Source organism: Eptesicus fuscus, chromosome 6 (assembly GCF_027574615.1).
Source record: "Eptesicus fuscus isolate TK198812 chromosome 6, DD_ASM_mEF_20220401, whole genome shotgun sequence".
Classification (NCBI taxonomy): domain Eukaryota; kingdom Metazoa; phylum Chordata; class Mammalia; order Chiroptera; family Vespertilionidae; genus Eptesicus; species Eptesicus fuscus.
In genome coordinates this window covers 80,666,309-80,686,864 of record NC_072478.1, presented here as the reverse complement: position 1 = coordinate 80,686,864, position 20,556 = coordinate 80,666,309, and the positions used below count along the sequence as shown (strand labels likewise).

At 47.4% G+C, this 20,556-nt stretch overlaps 2 protein-coding genes across 4 annotated transcripts; one reads left to right on the top strand and one right to left on the bottom strand.

Annotated features, from left to right (window-relative positions):
* Positions 1-173: 173 nt before the first annotated feature.
* Positions 174-3,920, bottom strand: RELL2 (RELT like 2). Of its 2 annotated transcripts, XM_008141068.3 has the most exons (8): positions 3,175-3,920; positions 2,530-2,769; positions 2,071-2,136; positions 1,919-1,985; positions 1,284-1,469; positions 657-1,029; positions 503-536; positions 174-237 (listed from the first exon to the last, which is right to left on the bottom strand). In XM_008141068.3, the coding sequence occupies exons 2-7, from the start codon at positions 2,711-2,713 to the stop codon at positions 504-506; spliced, it is 909 nt and encodes a 302-aa protein (XP_008139290.2). In that variant the 5' UTR covers positions 2,714-2,769; positions 3,175-3,920; the 3' UTR covers positions 174-237; position 503. The 2 variants fall into 2 exon arrangements, with proteins under 2 accessions (XP_008139290.2, XP_054573955.1); XM_054717980.1 differs by lacking the exons at positions 174-237; positions 503-536 and having other exon boundaries at positions 651-1,029; positions 3,168-3,920.
* A 152-nt stretch (positions 3,921-4,072) lies between these two features.
* On the top strand, positions 4,073-19,119 carry HDAC3 (histone deacetylase 3). Of its 2 annotated transcripts, none has more exons than XM_054717979.1 (15): positions 4,073-4,186; positions 4,277-4,359; positions 5,639-5,781; positions 10,603-10,684; positions 10,812-10,868; positions 10,990-11,045; positions 11,445-11,578; positions 12,080-12,160; positions 12,555-12,628; positions 12,786-12,850; positions 14,048-14,137; positions 14,264-14,322; positions 14,591-14,646; positions 14,947-15,104; positions 18,469-19,119. In XM_054717979.1, exons 1-15 carry the CDS (start codon positions 4,132-4,134, stop codon positions 18,536-18,538), a joined length of 1,263 nt encoding a protein of 420 aa, XP_054573954.1. In that variant the 5' UTR covers positions 4,073-4,131; the 3' UTR covers positions 18,539-19,119. The 2 variants fall into 2 exon arrangements, with proteins under 2 accessions (XP_054573954.1, XP_008139306.1); XM_008141084.3 differs by having other exon boundaries at positions 14,567-14,646.
* Positions 19,120-20,556: the final 1,437 nt, after the last annotated feature.

Sequence of the window (20,556 nt, the reverse complement as noted above, 5' to 3'; positions counted from 1 at the left end):
CATATGGAGCAAGGTGATGGGGAACGTGGGTCAGGCAGCCTGTTGGCAGGCAAGGAATGGGGACTGAGGGCCAGGGATGGGGGTGGGTGGGTGCCTTCTCCCAATGTCCTCCAGGCTGAGACCGATTAGGACTGGTCCCTCAGCTGGGGGCAGTGCTGTCCAGTGGAAAGGAGGGGCTTCATGGCCACCCAGCCCCTGGCTCTGCAACTGGTAGTTCTTCAGCAATGAAGAAGGAGGCTTGGGGGAGAGGAAGGGTAATAGTGTTGCCTCCTAGTCACGTTGTATTCCAGCTTTCCCCTGGGGGCTGTGGTACCTTCCCTATTCCCTGGAGGACATGCCTGCTCCCCACCACCAAACCAAAGACTATATAGCAAAGGAAAGCCTGCAGTTTACCCTGGAGGCGGGGGGGGGGGGGGTGCAGGGAGCCAGCCAATGGGCTTAAGTAGTGTAAATAGAGGGTGGGAGGATGAGATTATCTGACTTGAAGCCCAGGCACACTTACCTCACACACCTTTTGCTCCCCGTGCTGGAGACACCTGAGTGAGAGGAGGGGTCAACAGTAGGAGAATAGAATCTGAGTCTCATCAATGCACCCATTCCCAGAGTAAAGGGCAGTAAGAGCTCAGCCCACCACAGCCCTGGCCATGTCTTCATACCTGGTGATCGGATGTGTCCGGTTTGTTTGGCTGTCCATTTGCCTCTTGGCTGGCCAGCCCTGGGCTCGGGCCCCTCCCTCCAGCCGCCAGCGGTGACTCTGCAGAGGCTCCAGGGTTCCCTCCAAGTGCACAAGGGACTAGGTTGCTGTCCCTGAGTCCATTCTGCACTGCGGGGCTGGCAAGGGCCTGGGGCTGTGGCCGCTCAGGGGGCAGGCTTTCAATGGCTGGCATCCCTGTCCTGGACTGCCCTCCCCCAGACCCTTGACTGCCCCCTGGGTCCTGCCCCCCACCAGACCCCCAGCTCCTGTCTGTGGGGGAGCCATCATGATGCTCATGCAGTCCATAGCGCCTCTCAATGTGTGTCACCCGGAACCTGGGAGGGAAGGGAACACTGGGTCTTAGGATCACAACTCCGGAACTGCTTGGCCCTCCCCTCCAACCAGGGACATCTTTGGTTTGACGGCCACTTCCCTCTAGCCTAGGGCAGCGGAGACCTCAGATTGTGGGGCACATTGTATAACCTACTCTTGCGGTAGGTCACAATCCAGGAGTAGAGCGGTGGGGCCCACCTTTGGAGTCAGGATCCCCCACCTCAACCTCCCTTGCCCTGCGGCACTCTGTCCCCACCTGCCCACAGAGAAAACGGTGGTCTCCCCCGGCCGGGGACGGCTCTTTCCTTCCTTGGAGCGTCCCTGACGGACAAGCGGGGGCCTCTTGTTGCGGCTGCAGTGGATGCAAGGGGCTGCCGAGCCCAGGTGCACGGTGTGATGGTGGGAGGGGGCTCCATCCTGCAGGCTGGAAGTGGCATCCACGCTGGACGGTAGAGAGGAAGGGAGCAGGGGTGACATTTCCATTTCTCGTCCTGTTCTGTTCCTGTTCTTTCAGCATGCTCCTTAAGCCTCCAGGTGCCCACTTTCCCCAGGCCCCAACGTTCTTTTCTGTCTTTATCCAATAAACTCAATGTTAAGGTGGTAGTCTCACGTGTTCTCCTTCCCAGAGCTGTTTTCTAAAAAGAGGGCAGTGCCTAACCCAAAGGAGCGGCACAAAGGGTGAAGGTAAAGCTTGATGACATCCAGGAGGGAGGTATAATTGGAAGGACTTGAGATTTCTATAAAACTTCTTTCTTCCTATAGGTTAGCCAGCTTTGCCCTCCCCCACCCCCCCGACCCCAAACATGCAAGGAGCCTGGGAGAGGATTGTGCTGGAGGAGAGGGTACTCTCCAAGGCAAGCTAAGTCATGCTGGCCTTCGTTTCCAGCTCACCTGGACAGCTGCACTGTCCCTTCTCCTTCACTGTCCCCCAGCATCTCCTTCAAGGCCTCAGCATTGGCTGAGGGGAGAAGGAAAAGGAGTCAGTGGAGGTGGAGGTCAGGGCAAGAGAAAGTCGGGGTGGGAGGTGGGGAGCTTACACCCACCTTCATTTTGGATGATACAGCGAACAATCCTCTCTACTGTGTCCTCATTCATGTCGTCGTCGTCAGCTAAAGGAAGAAAAAGGTTGACAAGGAATTGGAAGTGAGTCAGCTTTGGGGGACACTACCAGGTGGATCCTGTGGCTTATTGCTCAAGATATAACCTTGTGCCTATTTGTCATCGGGCTGGGCATTAGCATTTCAGGGGCCAGGGCAGAAAAGATGAGAAAGTCAATGGGAGCCCAAGATTACCATCAGCGGGCCCTACCCACCCATACTGCCTTCTCTAGCCTTGCTTTCAGGGTGGTGTCACCCCACTTGCTGACCCCAGAAAGCATCACTAGGTCTTTTGAAGGCTTGGTTGGGACTTGGCTGGGTCTGTTGGCCAGGAAGGCAGACAGAGGTGTGGGGACAAGGGTAAGGAAAAAGGTGACTGAGGCAGGTTCTAGGCTCCTCACTCACGGGGCTGGAGCTGGGTGTCATCAGGCTCCGAGCCCCTGGATGTGCGGCAGCGGTAACCCTTCTTCTTGAGCACGTGGCAGATCATGAAGCCCACGAGCCCCATGAGGAAGAAGACCAGCACAAGCAGGAAGAGCATGTACAGCCCATGTTGGGGTGGCTCCAGGTCAGGCTGTGGTTCCGCCATGAGGCCCTGGGGGGCGAGCGCGGGCCAGGACGCCTCCTGGGGTTTGGGGGCTGCAGCTAGGGTTGGGGGAAGGGATAGAAATGCCATCCTCAGGATCTGAAACAGGCAAGCCTCGGAGGTCCAGCCCCACCCACAGGGGAGCTGTCCGGGCCTGGAGTGCTGGTCAGGGCCAGGGGTGCTAGACCGCGGCTGCGCAAGCCCTCTCCCCCGGTCCCGCTTTCCCGACGCCCACAGCGTTCCCCTTTCCAGTTTGCCCTGCGCTCCCGTCCCTTCCAAGGACACTACAGAGCGAGATGGGACGGAATTCTCAGGCGGTCAGCGCAAGAATCGCGCCTGAGTCAGCGTCCGCACCTCCTCCGCACCGGCCCGAGCCAGGCCTCCGCAGCCCCTCACTAGTTTGTACTCCAGCACCCTCCCCCCTTTCGGTTCCTCCCATTCTGACCACCTGGCCCACCCAGTACCGGTGGTTTGGTTCTGGCTCCGGCTCCGACTCCTGCTCGGGTTCCGGCTCGAAGGGGCGTCCTAGTCCGGCTCAGGGCCCCCGACTCCCTCCCGGCTCTCATCCCTCGCTTCCTTCCCCTCCCCCCTTCGCCGCCTCACCGGCTCCGGGCTGCGACTGCAGATACCGGTGCCGCGGCAGGCGGGGGGGAGGGAAGGATAGAGAGGGATGCAGCCTGGCTGGGAGCAGCGGCAGATTCCGGATAACTCCGGCCCCGGAAAGGAGAAGAGATGGGGTGCGCCGTCGCAGCCACCCTGGGTTCCCAAAAGCCTTCGCCTGTCGCCGGCCCAGGACCAGGGGGCGGAGCGCAGGTGTGCGGGGCGGAGAGCGAGGGCCTTGCGCGCTTGTGAACGCAAATGTGGTGTGCGCGTGACTGCGCCGGGGCCCCCCCGGGGAGTGTGCGGCGCCGAGCCTGGGTCCGGGTGGGGTGGCTAGCCAGTCAGGCGAGTGTGTTCTCTAGTCTACCCGGCACGCCCGGCGCGGCTCCTGCCCTTAGATACCCAGGCCGGGTGGATAGCCAGGAATCTTCCCAGTGGGCCGGGGGAAGCCGGCTTTCTGCACCCGAGAGGGGCTGTGTGGCCGGCTCTCCGGAGCCGTCTAGAGAGGTGACCACGGCATGCACCCGGTTTAGGACCGGTGGCTGGACGGGATGTCTCAGCTTCTCAAGGATTTGACCCCCGCCTGGGAGGAAATGGCCCTCACATCCTAAGACCGATGCTACCTGACTTCTGCCCAAGCCCTGACGCTCACGCCCAGAACCAGCCGCAGGGGGCGTGTCCTGGGCGTGGTCTAGAGGAGGCGGGGCCTGGATTCCCGGTTCCGCAGAGGCAGGCGACGTGCTTACGCAGCACGTACGACGGGAGGTGGGGCCGGCAGCCGGGCGGGCGGCTGAGGCGCGGGGCCTGGTCCCGCGGGCACCATGGCCAAAACCGTGGCCTATTTCTACGACCCGGACGTGGGCAACTTCCACTATGGTGAGGGAACAAGGTGGCACCCGACGGGTTCGGGACGCGGAGGCTTCGAGACTGGGGCTACAACTGACGAACTCTCTTCTCTCCTCCCAGGGGCTGGGCACCCTATGAAGCCTCACCGCTTGGCACTGACCCACAGTCTGGTCCTGCACTACGGTCTCTATAAGAAGATGATCGTGAGTTTCGCCGCCTCTACTGGGGATTGAGGGTGGGGGCGAGCTGCGGCCCTAAAGCTAGGTAGGCCGCACTGAATGCACCAAGTGAGACCCACCCAAGAGTGGGGGTGGGGGCAGGCTGGATAGAAGGAACCAGGAGCACCCCCACCCCCATGTGCAGAGTGCTGGTGCGTGCACCCACCGATTTAATGGGAGTTACTCTTTCACCTTAGGTCAGCCACCCTTTGACCTCAGGTGGACTAACACTTGGCGGGTTAGGGTGGAGTGGGGCTGGTTTGGAGACTGAAGGTGTTTTTCTTCCTAGCATTTTAGGGTGTGGGCAGTGCAGTGCTTTAGCCTCAGAGAAGGGAAAGGGGATGTGAGGTTTACTCTCAGTTTCTATCCCTTCTCTGCAACCCGTCTCCACCAACCAGGAGCTGAAGCTCCAGGGAGGATCATAGCCCTATGTGTAAACGTGTATGTGGAGGATAGCAGATGTCCTGGGTATTACCTTTTTAACCTAGAATACCCCCACACAGGTAATCACTACCCAACCCTTCAACTCCCAGGGAAACATGCTGTTGGTCCCTAGCTTGGAATTTGTAGCTGTGATATGCGGTTATAACAGTTAAGCTCAGCGCTCATGCGTTGCAAGGGGAATTAGTCAAAGTATGAATGAGTGTCCACTGCTTGTGCTGAGTGAGGCACAGACAAGTAAATTGGTCATAGAAGAGATTGAGGTGATGTTGGTGCATGAATCTATGAATTCCTGAAATCTTTTGCTGGTATGTACCTATGTACATTTTCTGGGGAGAGAGAGTCTTTTTGGTTTTGCCCAGTTTCTAAAGAAGTATGTGACCCCCCCCCACAAATCCCCACTCCCCAGGGTACTTTGAGCTTTAATTAGAAGATGTTCATACATCCCATATTATTTGATTCCAAAAGAACTCAGAGACAGAAAGAGGAGAACCAGAGCCCAGGGGAGATGGGTATGGAGAGAATCAGGAGTAGGAGATCCAGGGAAGAGGGCAGTGGATTGGGGCTCATAGTTGACAAGTAGGAAAGGCTAGGCTGGAGGTGGGAAGGAAAAAGGCAAGTCCAGTGGTCTTTAGGGGGCTTGATCATAATAAACCACCCAGCTTATCAGAGCCTCTCTTCTGCCTCGGCAAAACAAGGACTAGGGGTAAGGGTTCTGCAGGTGTGTTTTTGGGTGATCCCCAGGGCTGGTTCAGTGTGGGTGGTCTCAGCTCCATGATTGAGACTCACCCTGCCTGGATTCACCTTGTGTTTCTGTCCTGAGGTCTTCAAGCCATACCAGGCCTCCCAGCATGACATGTGCCGCTTCCACTCTGAGGACTACATTGACTTCCTGCAGAGAGTGAGCCCCACCAATATGCAAGGCTTCACCAAGAGTCTTAATGCCTTCAACGTGGGCGATGACTGGTGAGAAGACTAGGACTTTTGATGCCAGGCATTTCAAGGAGAACACTTGAGTGAGGTCTTGGAGGCAGTAAGTGGGAAGATGCTGAGTCAGTGAGTCATCATTTACTCATTGGTTTATTCAACAAATATTTATTGGTCATTTGCTCTAGGCCAGGCCCTGTGCCAAATGCTGGGGATGCATTGATCAACAATAGCAAAATTTTAATGTTATGGTTGTGGTGAGTCCTATAAAGCAGAGGTACATGACAGCATATGAGAGTATATATGAGGGAGAATTACCCAGCTTTGGGAGTCTGGTCAGTGGAGGCTTCCTAGAGGAAGTAATAAAGATTGAGCTGAGATCTGAAGAAAGAGTTAAAGGTAATTAGGTAACAATGGTTGGGAGGAGAGAGAGTGAGGAAAGGAATGTCATGGGCTGTAGGGATGACATGTGCTACGGTCTGTGGTGGTATAGAATATGACTCATTTGGGGAACAGAAATGGCCAACCGCAGAATATGAAGAGAAGAGTGATCTGAATTGAGGCTGATTTAAAAAGTAGACGGCCCTATGATGAATTGGAGTTTTTACCCCTAGAGGAGAGGCAAGCCTTCAAAGTGTTTGAAAAAGCAAGAGAGTGAGTAGATGTGATCAGGTTTACATGATTGGGCTTGTACCATATCAAGAAAACTTAGACCCTTTGGGAAAGGGAATGGATAAGAAAGATAAGCCCTGATCCTTGCTTACATTCTAGTGTACACCCATGAAAAAGTGACCATAAAAGCTACCATTTACTCAGTTTACTTTTTAAGCTTTTTATTAGGGAAAATTTCAAACATTTCTGAAAGAATAGTACAGCAAACTCCATATATCCATCATGCAGCTGCAACACTTGTAAGCAAATTTTCATCTGTATCCCCTCACCTTAGGTTATCATTTTTTAAAAAAAATGTATTTTTAATTGTCACCTGAGGATGTTATTTTTTACTGATTTTAGAGAGGAAGAGAGAGAGAGAGAAAGAGAAGGACATCGATATGATAAACATCTATCAGGAGGCAACGGTTGCCTCCCTCACATGCCCTGACTGGGGATCGAACATGGGATGACATTCCAACCAACTGAGCCACCCTGCCAGGGATCACGTTAGATTATTTTACAACAATTCTCAGCCCTGGCTGGTGTGGCTCAGTTGGGTGTCATCCTGTGCACCCAAAGGTTGCTGGTTCCATTCGAGGCAGCTGTTGGATGTTTTTCTCTCCGTCGCCCTTCCTTTCTAAGAATCAATTAAAAAATTAAAAAATAATTCTCAGATATCATATTCTTTTATCTGTGAATACTTTATGTATCTCCAAATCATCCTCTTTAAAAATGCACAATGTTACTACCACACCTAAAAAATTAGCAGTAATTCCTTAATATCATCAGAGATGCAATCAGTATTCAAATTTTTTCCAATTGTCTTATAATTTTTCTTTATCGCAATTGATTTACTTATATTAGGATTACATTTGGTTGATAATGTCTCTTAAAATTCTTAATCTATAACATTTATTTCCCTTGAATTTAATTCTTAAAGAGACCAGGCTGTTGATCCTGTAGAGTTTCCTACAATAGCTACTATTTTTTGAGTGCTTACTCTGCTATGCAGAGGATTGCTGCTACATCCACTTCTCACACTAACCCTGAGATGTAATAGTCCTTTTCCTGGTGTTGGGTGTACTGAAGTTTGAGGAGATTTAGGTAACTTGCCTGAGTCATATAACTGGTCAGTGGAGGTGGCAGAATTCAGATCCAGAGCCCAGGTTTTAAAATACTACACTAATCTGTTTCCCTAAAATATCCTATCAATAGAAGTAGCCTGGGCTGGAGAAACAGACACCAACGCCTCAGGCTGGCATTGAGCACCTCCTGGAACGCCTTATGTTCCCCCTTCAGCCTCTCCAAGGCCTTACCAGCCTTCACACCACCAGGAAGTTTCACACCACAAAGCCTGTCTTGACCACTCCAGCCGCAGAGGTCTGTCCTGCACACACTGCACTGTCATTTGGTGTTCAGTCACATGTTGCCTTGGGTGGTTTCTTGGTTTTTTGTTATTGCTGCTGCTGCTATTTCTGAGTTCACTTTATAGGTCTGCAAATGCAGAGTCAGCCCTCAGGCCAGAGCTGGGGCCGGTGAAAGCCCTTTATGCACTTAGGGAGTGCTACTGCCGGGCCCTTTGTGCAGCATCATAGTGTCAAACTTGTGCTTATCTGTATTTCAGATGAGAATTAGGGATTTTCCTTTCAATTCACTTCTGACTGTTTTCAAAGTAATCTAATGTAAAAGTTAAATTATACTACAAGGCTTTTAATGGGGGAAAAAACAAACAAAAAAACAGTCCCATACTGTCCCTTCCACCTATAGATCCCTCTCTCCAGTGGCAGCCACTTTTAGCTTCTTTAGCTATTTTTCTGCCACTTATCTTTGCACTTCAAAATGATAATACTAATTTACTACTGTTACTAATAATCTGTAATACACTTAGGTAATGCCTACTGTTTGTCAGGTACTATTCTAAATGCTTTGCAGTCATTAGCTCATTTAGTCTCAACTACCACTACGAAACAGGTTCTATGACTATCTCCTTTTTACAGATGAGAACACTTAGGCACAGAAAGCTTTATCTTGCCCAGACTCACAATCATTAGGTGTTAAAGAGTCAAGGTTTGAACCTAGGTAGTTGCCTCAGAATCTAGGCTGTTAACCATGTCACTATTCTATACTGTTTCTTATAAGATGCTCATATTGATATTTCTTCATTTAGCATGAAGAAATGCTAAACTCTTACAATTGAAGATGAGCATTTAGTCTCCTTATACATCACCTGGCTTCCCCTTCCCTCCCATCTTCAGAATATAGTTATATAACAATTTTTTATTAAATAAGTATTCTATGTTTATATTTTTTTAATTTTGAAAAATTTATTTACCATTGAGACAAATAGTATACTATGATTTAATAATTGTCTTGTACAAGTTTTTGTTTTTCCTGGAGCTGATAATTTCATTGTTTATTCATTTGCTTACTTGTCTAGGTGTCAATCACAAATTCTTCTCAAACTCTTTGAGAATCTATAAAACTCCCTACACGCCAGCCAGTGTAGTTCAGTGGTTGAGTGTCAACCTATGAGCCAGGAGGTCACGGTTCGATTCCTGGTCAGGGCACATGCCTGGATTGCAGGCTCAATCCCCAATAGGGAGTGTGCAGGAGGCTCTCTCATCATTGATGTTCCTTTCTCCAATCCTCTCTGAAATCAATAAAAATATATTTTAAAAAAAACACTCCCACTCTAGCTGGTTTGGCTCAATGGATAGAGTATTGGCCTGCGGACAAGGGTTAATTCTAGTCAAGGGCACATGGTCGGATTGCTGGCTCAATCCCCAGTAGGGGGTGTACAGAAGGCAGCCGATTAATGATTCACTCTCATTATTAATGTTTCTATCTCTCTCCCTCTTCCTCTCTGAAATCAATAAAAATATATTTTAAAAAAGACAAACACTCTAGGGGAGGTTGGGGGTAAGAGGGAGAGATCAACCAAAGGACTTGTATGCATGCATATAAGCCTAACCAATGGACACAAACAACAGGGGGGTGAGGGCATGATTGGGGGGGATGTGGGTGGTAATGGGGGAATAAGGACACATGTAACACCTTAATCAATAAAGAAATTAAAACAAAACAAAACAAAACACTCCCTACAATTTTCTTCTTCACATAGTCCAATGTGTCGGCTCCACTGTTTCCTTGGAGACCTAAAGCGGGGGATTTTTTTAAAGCATTTCTTTTGCTGAAGGTCAAGTTTATGAAGGTATAATTTGATTTGCATACAGTAGAATTCACCCCTTTTAGGTATACAGTTCTGAGAGTTTTGACAACAAGGTCATTTATCCCTCAAAGGTTCCTCATGCTCTTTTGAAGTTAATCCCTTCTCTCCACATTAACTCCAGGCCAGTGGTCGGCAAACTGCGGCTCGAGAGCCACATGCAGCTCTGGCCCCTTGAGTGTGGCTCTTCCACAAAATACCACGGCCTGGGCGAGTCTGTTTTGAAGAAGTGGTGTTAGAAGAAGTTTAAGTTTAAAAATTTTGGCTCTCAAAAGAAATTTTAATCGTTGTACTGTTGATATTTGGCTCTGTTGACTAATGAGTTTGCCGACCACTGCTCTAGGCAACTACTGATCTGAGATCTGTCCCTAAATTTTGCCTTTTTCAGAGTGTCATTTAAATGGAGCTACATAGTATGTAGCCATTTGTGTCTGGCTTCAAGCCTCTCTTTTTTATAAAAAATGAAGATGCTAATAATGATAGCTGGCATTTATTAAGGGCTTACTGGGTTCCACATACTGTGTTAAAGGCTTTCTGTGTGTTATTTCATCATTATTACTATTTTGTGTATACTATAGGAAGATAACTTTCTTTAAAATATGTAGCTATAAAGAACATTATTGGGCATTATTTTAAAATGTGATACAGAAAAATATTTTAAGAAAAATAGAGCTCAGTGTTCTCTTACAACTTGTTTCCTCTTTGTGTGTACGCTCAAGTACCTAGAAGCTGCCTGCTTCTCTCTCCAGCTAGGATACAAGCTTCCTGACAGAGTTAAATCCTTCTTTACTTCCCATCAGGGATTGGTACATGATTTGGTCCAAAATATTTGTTGAATACATTTGCAGGTAACTTGAGCGTGTAGGAGGGGGAGAGCAGCTTATTAAAGAATGGAGGTTGGAGGGGTTTGGGTTGGGGGAGAGGTGTAGGGAGGTCCGGACAGAGGTAAAACGGCTTCAACTTGCTCCTCTTCCCTGCAGCCCAGTGTTTCCCGGGCTCTTTGAGTTCTGTTCCCGTTACACAGGCGCATCTCTGCAAGGAGCAACCCAGCTGAACAACAAGGTGACCACAGCCCTGAGTCCCATTCTCCCTTTCTGTGGCTGACTGGACTCAAGGGCTTGACCCTGACCATGAGCTCCCATCTTTGGGGGTGGGCAGGAGGACTGTGAGTTGGGTATTTGTTTTTTAGATCTGTGATATTGCCATTAACTGGGCTGGAGGTCTGCACCATGCCAAGAAGTTTGAGGTGAGTGAGGAGGTGATGGGGGAGACTATAGCTACTCTAGGGTTGGTGTTCAAGATGACAGTAGGGGGCAGCTGGGTGGAGGAATTGTACCTTCCTTTACGAGACCACTGTCTTGCCATAGGCTTCTGGCTTCTGCTATGTCAATGACATTGTGATTGGCATCCTGGAGCTGCTCAAGTGAGTAACCTGGGAGGCGATGGAGGGACTTAATGAGACTCTTAGCTGACGAGATCTCAGACTGCCCTGGCCCTGACCCAGATCTCCATCCCCATACTCGCTTCTCCCAATTCTTCATGCTTTGCTCAGGCTGCCTCTTCCTGTGCTCTGCTGCAGATTTCCCTGTTGCCTGCTTACATTTCATCCTTCTCTGCACATCCCTCTCCTGTCCCTGCATCTGGGCTGGAGCCCCAGGGTTGCCCTTAGGGAACTGGTGGTGGTAGGTTTCAGGTGACTTTGGTGAAATTGGGCAGAAGCAGACTCTTGATAATCCCAGACCTTATGTTTGGGAGGAGTGGCTGGGGGGTTTTCTTCCTGGGTCCACTTCTGCCTCAGACCCTGTCTTTGCCCTCACCCCAGGTACCACCCTCGGGTGCTCTACATTGATATTGACATCCACCATGGTGACGGGGTCCAGGAAGCCTTCTACCTCACTGACCGGGTCATGACAGTGTCCTTCCACAAGTATGGAAACTACTTCTTCCCCGGCACAGGTACGGGAACAGAGATGTCCGTCCCTTTCTCACCCCTCAGCTCTTTACCGTGACTGCCTCCTCCTCAGCCTCCTCAGAGAAGCCTCTCCTAACCACCCAGTTAACGTATTCACCTCCTTGCCCACTACTCTCCCATCACTCTGCTTGTTTCTCACAGAGCACTCACTGCTGTTTGTATTTATTGTGGTGTTTTGTTTTGTTTACTGTCTCCCTCATTATGTTTACTCACAAAAATATAAGCTTAGTGGTATTTCCTTCATTTCATTAGTTCTCTTTATTGCTGTATCCCCCGTGCCTAGTACATAGCTTGACCCCTAGTAGGCCCTCAAAAAGTATTTGTTGAATGAATGCAAGTTGCAGGGGACTTAGTAGCTCTAGGGAGTGTGTGGTGCAGTTATGTAAATGGAATGAGAGGCCCTCAGTGTTGGTTGGGTTGAAGCCGTTGTGTTGTGGATGCCTCCCATGTGTGGCTGCTAGCCCCCACCTCCCACTTCCCTGTAGGTGACATGTATGAAGTTGGAGCAGAGAGTGGCCGCTACTACTGTCTCAATGTACCCCTGCGGGATGGCATTGATGACCAGAGTAAGTACTGAAGTCTTCTTCCTGCTCACGGGACCCCTTCTTTCTCTCCTTGAATGAACCTCTTCTGCCTGGTATTGCCTGCTGTTAGGCCAGGTGTCCGTCAGGATGAATGGCCTTCAGAAGGACCATGAGCCACCGCCACCCCCCCCCCCCTTTCCTGGAAACTGTATGCAACACATTATGTGTATGTGCATTTTTCTGGGAAAAGAGTCATTAGCTTTCATCCAATCACTCCAAGGGGTCTGGGACCCCTCCAGAAGTTCAGAACCAATGGTTTGTTTCCTTGGGTTGCCTCTTTCCTGGGCTATATGCTCTCTCAACCCCCTTTTTCCTTTTGTTCCCTGTCTCCCCATCCCCTTGGGGTGCCAGGTACCCACCTTTGGCCCTCTCCCAGGTTACAAGCACCTTTTCCAGCCGGTTATCAACCAGGTGGTGGACTTCTACCAACCCACATGCATTGTTCTTCAGGTAATACTGCCCGTGCCTGATTAGGAGGGCTCTTCCTAGGTTTGGGAGAAGAGAGCAGGAAAGAGTCGGTGGGGAAGGGAAGGGAAGAAGGGAAGCACACCTGGGACATTCTGATCAGTTATCTCACCGCAGCTGCCTGGGCTTTTGCTTTATGCAGTGTGGAGCTGACTCCCTGGGCTGTGATCGATTGGGCTGCTTCAACCTCAGCATTCGAGGACATGGGTGAGACTTACCCTCCTGTGACTCCCACAGGTTTTCAAGTGGCCTTGGACCTCAATACAAGAGAGGGGGTCGTGGAAAAATGGGTCTTACCTCTTCTTGAGAATCAAAAATAGTGTCAAATTGTACTTGAACCAGAAAGGTCACCTTAAACAGGGTTCCCCAGCTGGTATTTATTCACATAGGTTTTTATTAAGCTCCTGTTATGTTCCAGACATTGTACAGGAGATGGGGACGCAATGGGGAAACTCCCATGAACTTTACAGTTTAGTGTAGGAAACAGACAAAACATGAGAAGCAAACCAAGTAGATTGTTATAAATCCTATGAAAGGAAAAGATAGGAAGCTGAAATACAGGATAGCAGTGGGGAACCTATTTTTAGATAGTACGATTTGGAAAGGATTTTCTGAGGAGTTGAAATTTGGATTGAGAACCTGAAGGCTAAAAGGAGCGAGCCATAAGAAGAGCAGAGAGAAGGCTGTCCCAAGCGGTGGGCAGGGCCCACTCAGAGGCTCTGAGGCAGGGAAGAGCTGGTGTGGAGAGGATGTGAAGTGAAACCAGTGAGGCAAGAACACAGGGAGTAAGCTGGCGGTGGTGTGAGGTGAGGTCTGAGAGGTCAGCAGTGGCGAGGCTGAATAGAGCCTTTGGACCTGGTAAGGAGTCTAGATTATATTTCAAATATAATGGAAAATCATTGAAAGATATGAAGTAGGGAAGTGCCATGATCCAAATCATGTTTTAAAGTGACTGCTGCTTGGAGAAAGGGTTGGGTTAGGGAGACAGGAGTGGAAGTGGGAAGATCAGTTAGGGAGCTATTGGTGTTGTCTAGGCTGGAAATGTGGTGCCGGGCTGAGGTAGAGGAGGTAGCGATGGAGAGAAGTGGATGATTTGAGTTACATTTGGCCTTAGAAGTGATAGCCCTTGCTGGGGCATGGATGAGAATAGATGATTAACAGGTAGGGTGCCAGGATGGGTGTGTAGAACAGGAGTGCACTTTATTTTAGAATTTTTATTGAGATACAACAGAAATACAATAAAGTACACATATCTCAAGGATATAACACAATAAATTTCACTGCCTAGATCAAGATCTAGAACCTATCTAGTTTCCTTGTGCCCCTTTCCAGACAATACCAAGAGGTGTGTTTTTTGGCTTTTCATAACTACCTTTGCTTAGTTCCTTTCGTTTCTTTTAATAGGGAATGCGTCGAATATGTCAAGAGCTTCAATATTCCTCTCCTGGTGCTAGGTGGTGGTGGTTATACTGTCCGAAATGTTGCCCGGTGCTGGTAAGCACACTCCCTGATTTTCCTTTTCCCCTTTGTCCAGTGTGAGCTAGGGGCTCCCTGAGGGATGGCAAGATGGGCCCTTCAGGCCACTTGCTCAGCCTGCCCCCTTCTGCTGGTTGGTTTCAGGACGTATGAGACATCGCTGCTGGTAGAAGAGGCCATTAGTGAGGAGCTTCCCTATAGTGGTAAGGACCACCCCATGTTACCCTGACACCAGGAAGGCTGTTCTCACAATGGCCTGGCTTGAAGGCAGAGAGGAAACTGACATTCTCAGAGCTCTACAGACTAAACCCCTGAGCTCAGAACAGTGAAAAGATTAGGCAACCATAAGGTAGGGATTTTGGATGGGAAGGAAAGAGATTGGGAAGTCTTGGGACCTGATTGTCTGTCTGAGCCATACTCTCTCCATCAAATCTTTTCCCTCCTAAGAATACTTTGAGTACTTTGCCCCAGATTTCACGCTCCATCCAGATGTCAGCACCCGCATCGAGAATCAGAACTCGCGCCAGGTCAGTAGTTTGGAGAAGCTGAGAACAAGGGTGGGGAGTGGTCCAGGATGTGGGAAATCAGAGAAACCAGAGAAGGAAGTTATCAGCCATCACTCTCTCTGATATCAGCTAGAGGAGGATTCTAAACAGGTTAAAGTAGAGGCAATTGGGGGTGAAAGTAGGGACACTTTTCAGTTGGGGTACTCAAACTAGGATTAAAAATGGGATTAAAACTAGGATGATGGGGTGAAAGGCAGCTGGAAGGGTGGATGCCCTGAATCACTGCGAGCTGCTCACTCTCTATTCCTTAACTCCAACCAGTATCTGGACCAGATCCGCCAGACAATCTTTGAAAACCTGAAGATGCTGAACCATGCACCGAGTGTCCAGATTCACGATGTGCCCGCAGACCTCCTGACCTATGACAGGACTGATGAGGCTGATGCAGAGGAGAGGGGTCCTGAGGAGAACTACAGCAGGTCTGGGGCAGGGATGAGAGAGGGGGGATTCTAGCAGGATTGTCAGGGAGGTGAAGAGGGGAAAAGTAAACTGAGACCTTAGCTTAATTTTCCCTGGCTTACTTCCTGTAGTATGCCTACTTTTTAGTCTGCTGCTATTTCACACTTTTTTTCTTCTTCTCTGTTTTTAATGACATAAGCAACATATATTTATTGTAAAAGTTTTAAACAGCACCAAAATATGTTAAGTTTGCATTTACACAATCCAAACCCATTCCACAAAGTAACCACTTTTCATTTGATTTTTATCTTTTCAGATAGATTTTTCTCCATAGATTAAGTATACTGTTCAACATGTACAGATAAACAAAAATGCACATATACACTCATTCTCAAAGTTTTGCAGGTTTTTTTTTTAATACAAGTTGGGTCATTCTTTATGGGTTGCTCTACAACTTACAACTCTTACAACTGGTTCTTTCTGTTTTTTTACAAAGCAACGTGTGTCTTCCCATATCAGTATATCTAGGTCTGCTTCATTATTTTATCAGCTCTATAATATTCCATTGTGTGGATGTAGCCTCATTTAACCAAGTACCATTGATGGACATTTACATATTTCCCATTTTTTTCATTATTACAAAGAATGTGGCAATGGACCCCCCCTTTCATGTACATCTTTGCTTGCTTATTTGAGTAGATTAGATTCTTAGAATTGTTGCTGCTAGGTCAAAGGCTATGTGTGCTAAATTTTTAAATATTTGCTGCCAAATTGCCTTCCAAAAAGTCTGTAACAGTTTATATTCTTGCCAGCATCTTACTTCCAGGTTTTGAGCTGGACAGGTCACTGCCTGTATACTGCTCTCTAAGACCCTTTGATTTCTTTCCTCTGTTAATTCTTTTAGGTATGATAATTGTATTGTGGGTTTTTTTAAAAAGCCGTTATCTTTCTGAGATAGATACTAAAATATTTACAGATGCAATGAATTAGGAAAAAAAGACTAGCATAGAATTTATTTTTAATCTCAAAGTAGGCTTCTCTGAAAAATGAAGGGGAAAGACAATAGAAACCAGAAGTGCAGAAACAGATGGACTTAATGGAGAACAGATTTCCTTACGTGACTGAAGGATAACCACAGCTGGACACTTGCAGGACATCTGGTCCTGGTCCATGCAGTGTTAGAGGTTTGAATTGGCTCTGCTGCAGAGTCTGATGGGCTTCTCAGTCCCTTCCAGAATCTGCTTCTCTTAGAGTTCACGCTTCCAGATGCATCCTCTGAAGCTGGGCTTCACTGCTCGGACCCTTGGGACTACTACAACCTTCTTCCTCCATGAATACTCCCTTATTCCCACTCCTGGTTGAGGAAGTATCTGAATCTCTGGCCTCAGGAATTCCTTTTTGACCCATCATATCCTTCTCAACCTCTCCAGGTCATTGAGGCTTAAATTCTGGAAATTGACTTTCATTTTCTTAAAAAAACGGTAAAAACCTTTGTTTACATTCTTCCTTTTGGCAAAGTGTGACCTTTTTATCTATAATTCTAGTCTGATCATCTGAGCCTAGTCTCTGCATTGTATCCTCCCCTCTCAACAGCTAGCAGAAGCCTCAGGCTTCTTCCTGTCCTAAGTCCTACCTCACTGTCAGACTGCCCACTGAGTTCCTGTTCTTTGTTGTCTCCAGTTTGTGTATTATTTGCAGAATAGTGGTAATAAGAGTTACCACTTTTTGTGAGTTTGCTAAGCATCAGATTCAATACTAAGTGCTTTATAGCAATACGTACATATCATCGTTCTGTTGCCATCAGACAATCCAGAGGAAGATTCTAAGGCTCAGAAAGGTTAAATAACTTTCTGAAGGTTCCACAGCTAGTTTAATATCAGGGCTGACATTCAAACCAGAGTGTCTGACTCCACATGTTGAACCCTTGTGTGCTTAAAAGTAACTGAGACATTGCATACTAGGCAGATAGAGCTTTTTCTGACTTAGTTCCCCAGCTTCTCTTTGATGACTTTCTCCCTTTTTCCTTTTTTAAAAGAATATATTTTTATTGATTTCAGAGAGGAAGGGAAAGGGAGAGAGAGATAGAAACATCAATGATGAGAGAGAATCATTGATTGGCTGCCTCCTGCACACCCCCTTACTGGGGATTGAGCCCACAACCCCGGCATGTGCCCTTGACCGGAATCAAACCCTGGACCCTTCAGTCCGCAGGCTGACGCTCAATCCACTTGAGCCAAACTGGTTAGGGCTCTCCCTTCTTAATTGTCAGCTATGAGCAAGATAATTCAGCTATCAGTTATTCATATTCCCCTTGAGAATAATTTTCAAAAAGAAATAAGCTAGTATTGAATACTTATTGGGCCCTATGTCGCTTTCACATCCCTTCCCTCACTACAGGTTTATAATATCAGGTAAGTCCTCTGCTTAAAACTCTCCTTTCTTTTTTTTTTCTTTTTTTAAAATATATTTTTAGTAGTTTCAGAGAGGAAGGGAGAGAGAGAGAGAAACAACAATGATGAGAGAGAATCATTCATTGGCTGCCTCCTGCACACCCCACATTGGGGATTGGCCCACAACCCGGGCATTTGCCCTGACCGGGAATTGAACCGTGACCTCCTGGTTCATAGGTCAGTGCTCAACCACTGAGCTATGCCGGCTGGGCAAAAACTCTCTTTTCTATTGCACTTAGAAGGAAATCCAAATTTCTGACCATGCCTTTAAAAGGCCTTGCATGCTGGCCCTTACCTACATCCTGGTCTCATCTTTTAACAGCTCTCCTTCATGCTCACTGTTCCCAGACATCCTGGTTTCCTTGCTCTTACTGGCATACATCAGTCTCTTTTCACCTTTATAACTTTGGTACTTGGTGGGTATTTTTTGCAGCTCAGAATGGTTTTCCTGAGATCTTTAGCCAGTTTCTTCTCAAACTCCAGGTCTTACTTTCTTAGAACAGCCTTCCCTAATAATCCTTTGTGAAAATTTTATTCGTTTCCTTCATCACTCTCTGTGACATCTCCCTTTATTTCATTTTATTCATGGTACTCTCCCCATTATCTGAAATTATCACATTTACTTATTTACTTTGTTAGTTATTGTCAGTCTCATTTATTAGGTAAGTTTTTAGGGATTGTCAGAAATTTTGTCTGGCTTATTCTCTACTAATGTATTGCTAAGGCTCATGACAGTACTAGCACAGAGTAATCTCAATAAATGCTTACTGACTACATGAATGGAGGAATACTAGTGATGCGTCTCTACTAATAGAAGGGGAGGAGTGCTTCCCTGACAAAGGGGTTTAAGAAGTGGCTCCAGAGAGGGTGCCTATGTGGGAAAATATTGGAACTTGAAGAGTGGAGCCCTCACCTCTCTCCCCTTGCTTTGCAGGCCAGAGGCACCCAATGAGTTCTATGATGGAGACCATGACAACGACAAGGAAAGCGATGTGGAGATATAAGAGCAGCTGGGCTTGCTGTGCCCCCAAGGAATTCCTTTTTACCTCTTAATTGGGTGGGAGGAAAGAGGTGTGGGTCCCCCAGCTCTGGACCCGTCGCCTTCAGTGGTTTTACCAATGCTGGGGGACTGTTTGGAGACCACATCTGGTTCTCAAACCAACTATCTCCTTTCTTCTCCCTCCTAAGGCCTGACAATGGTACCTATTTGGGATTGGATGGGACAAGGATAGCTGTCTCTAGAACATCTTGGGCAGTGGGCCCTAGATGCCAGTCCCAGCCCTTCTGGCCTCCTTATCCCTTCCCTGCTTCCCTCTAGCTCAGAGACTTCTAGGGATGAAGGAGTAATCAGGACTGAGGTTGCCTCTGGCTTCCCCCTCTCATGGGTTCTACTGCAAGCCTTCCTTCCAGTGCAGGCGAAGAGTGAGGGGTTTTAGAGAGCCAGAGCTTAACCCCTGAACCCCAGATGATGGGAAGTACATTTTTGAGTTGACGGAGGATGTGAAAATGTCCTGTTCTAACTTTTGGCTTTATGTCCATTTTACCACTGTTTTTATCCAATAAACCAAGTTGGTATTTTTTTGTACCTTTTGTCTTTCTGTGACTAGTTTTACTTCTTGCTAGCTACCTATGTGTGAAGGCAGAAGAAGGGGGGGTATGAAGTATGTAATAAAAATCTTAGTTGACATTCACTCAGTACTTAGCTTATGTTAGGCCCTGTATATGTGATCTACATGGATTATCTTGCTCATATATAGGGAGTTGATAGAGCTTTCTGGTAAAGAGTTAGACAAACATGGGCAGATTACTAAAGAGAGGGGATAGAAGAGGACTTCAGGTTTTTGAACCTGGGTGTTTGGAATGGTGATGCTAGTTGGTGAAGATGCACAGAGAGAAAAGTGCTTAGTTAGCACAGTGCCTGACAAATAGTTTCTCATCATCTTAACTGTATGTGAAGAACGATGCTAGTAGTCACAAACATGGACCCCTCCCTGGAGAAGTTTACAATCCAGTAAGGAGTGAGATAAATGCAGATGTAGACAGCGTTACAAGAAAGAAGAGTAGTATATGGGTTGCTCTTCCATGCTTTAATATTGTCTGTTTCTCAACTCTTTAGCTTAGAAAGTAAAGTAGCTTTTGAACTGTTTTGGACAAATTGAGTTTGAAGTGTGGGCTGGACAGCTCTATGCAAATTTTCATCAGGCAATTGGAGAGTGGAATGTAAGAGACTTCTAAGCTAGCCAGCTTGGCAGAGACCCTGTCATCTTAGACCCTAGATTGAGCACTGGGGTCTACAGAGTGCGAGTCACTAAATCTGCTCTCAGGAACATACATATGACATCTTTTGCTGGCTGTGGGCAAGATAATTCAGTCCATACTTTGAGGGCCCATTGAGTGCCACATACTTTTAACTCAAGGAACACTTGTAGCTGAGAGAATGAAACTACTGAGGGAGAAATCAAACTAGTAGAGCAAATAACGTACTCCTGGAGAACACCTGTGATTTTCACTCAGGTTTGGTTTATGTCAGTAGGGAATCCTGGTTAAACATAGGGCTTGGCAGTCAGACTAACATTTTTATCAATTATGTGTCCTTGGGCAAGTCACGTTAGCTCTAAAGTCCAAATTTCCTGTCGGTATAGTGGTGAGGCTAAAGGAAACTATGACATAGCACTGTGAGGATTTAGTGAGAAGATACATGTAGAGTGTTTTATATAGTGCCTGGCATAGAGCAAGTGCAGGTAAATGGTGGCATGACTGTTCAGGCACACATTGGCTATAACTAGTTTATCTGTATTAGAAACAATTAGAAAGTAGCAAACTTGGGATTCAAAACTAGGTAGTCTATCTCCAGAGCTTGTCAAGTTCCATCTATCTGTTCTTGGTACATAGCTTTTAATAAAGGATAACTGCCACTTTTTTTCCCCCCTGTGCTCCATGGATATTGTGCAGATGAAAACTATTATCTTGGCACTACATTTTTGCCAAGATAACAGTCTCATTTGATTTCTGATTCACATAA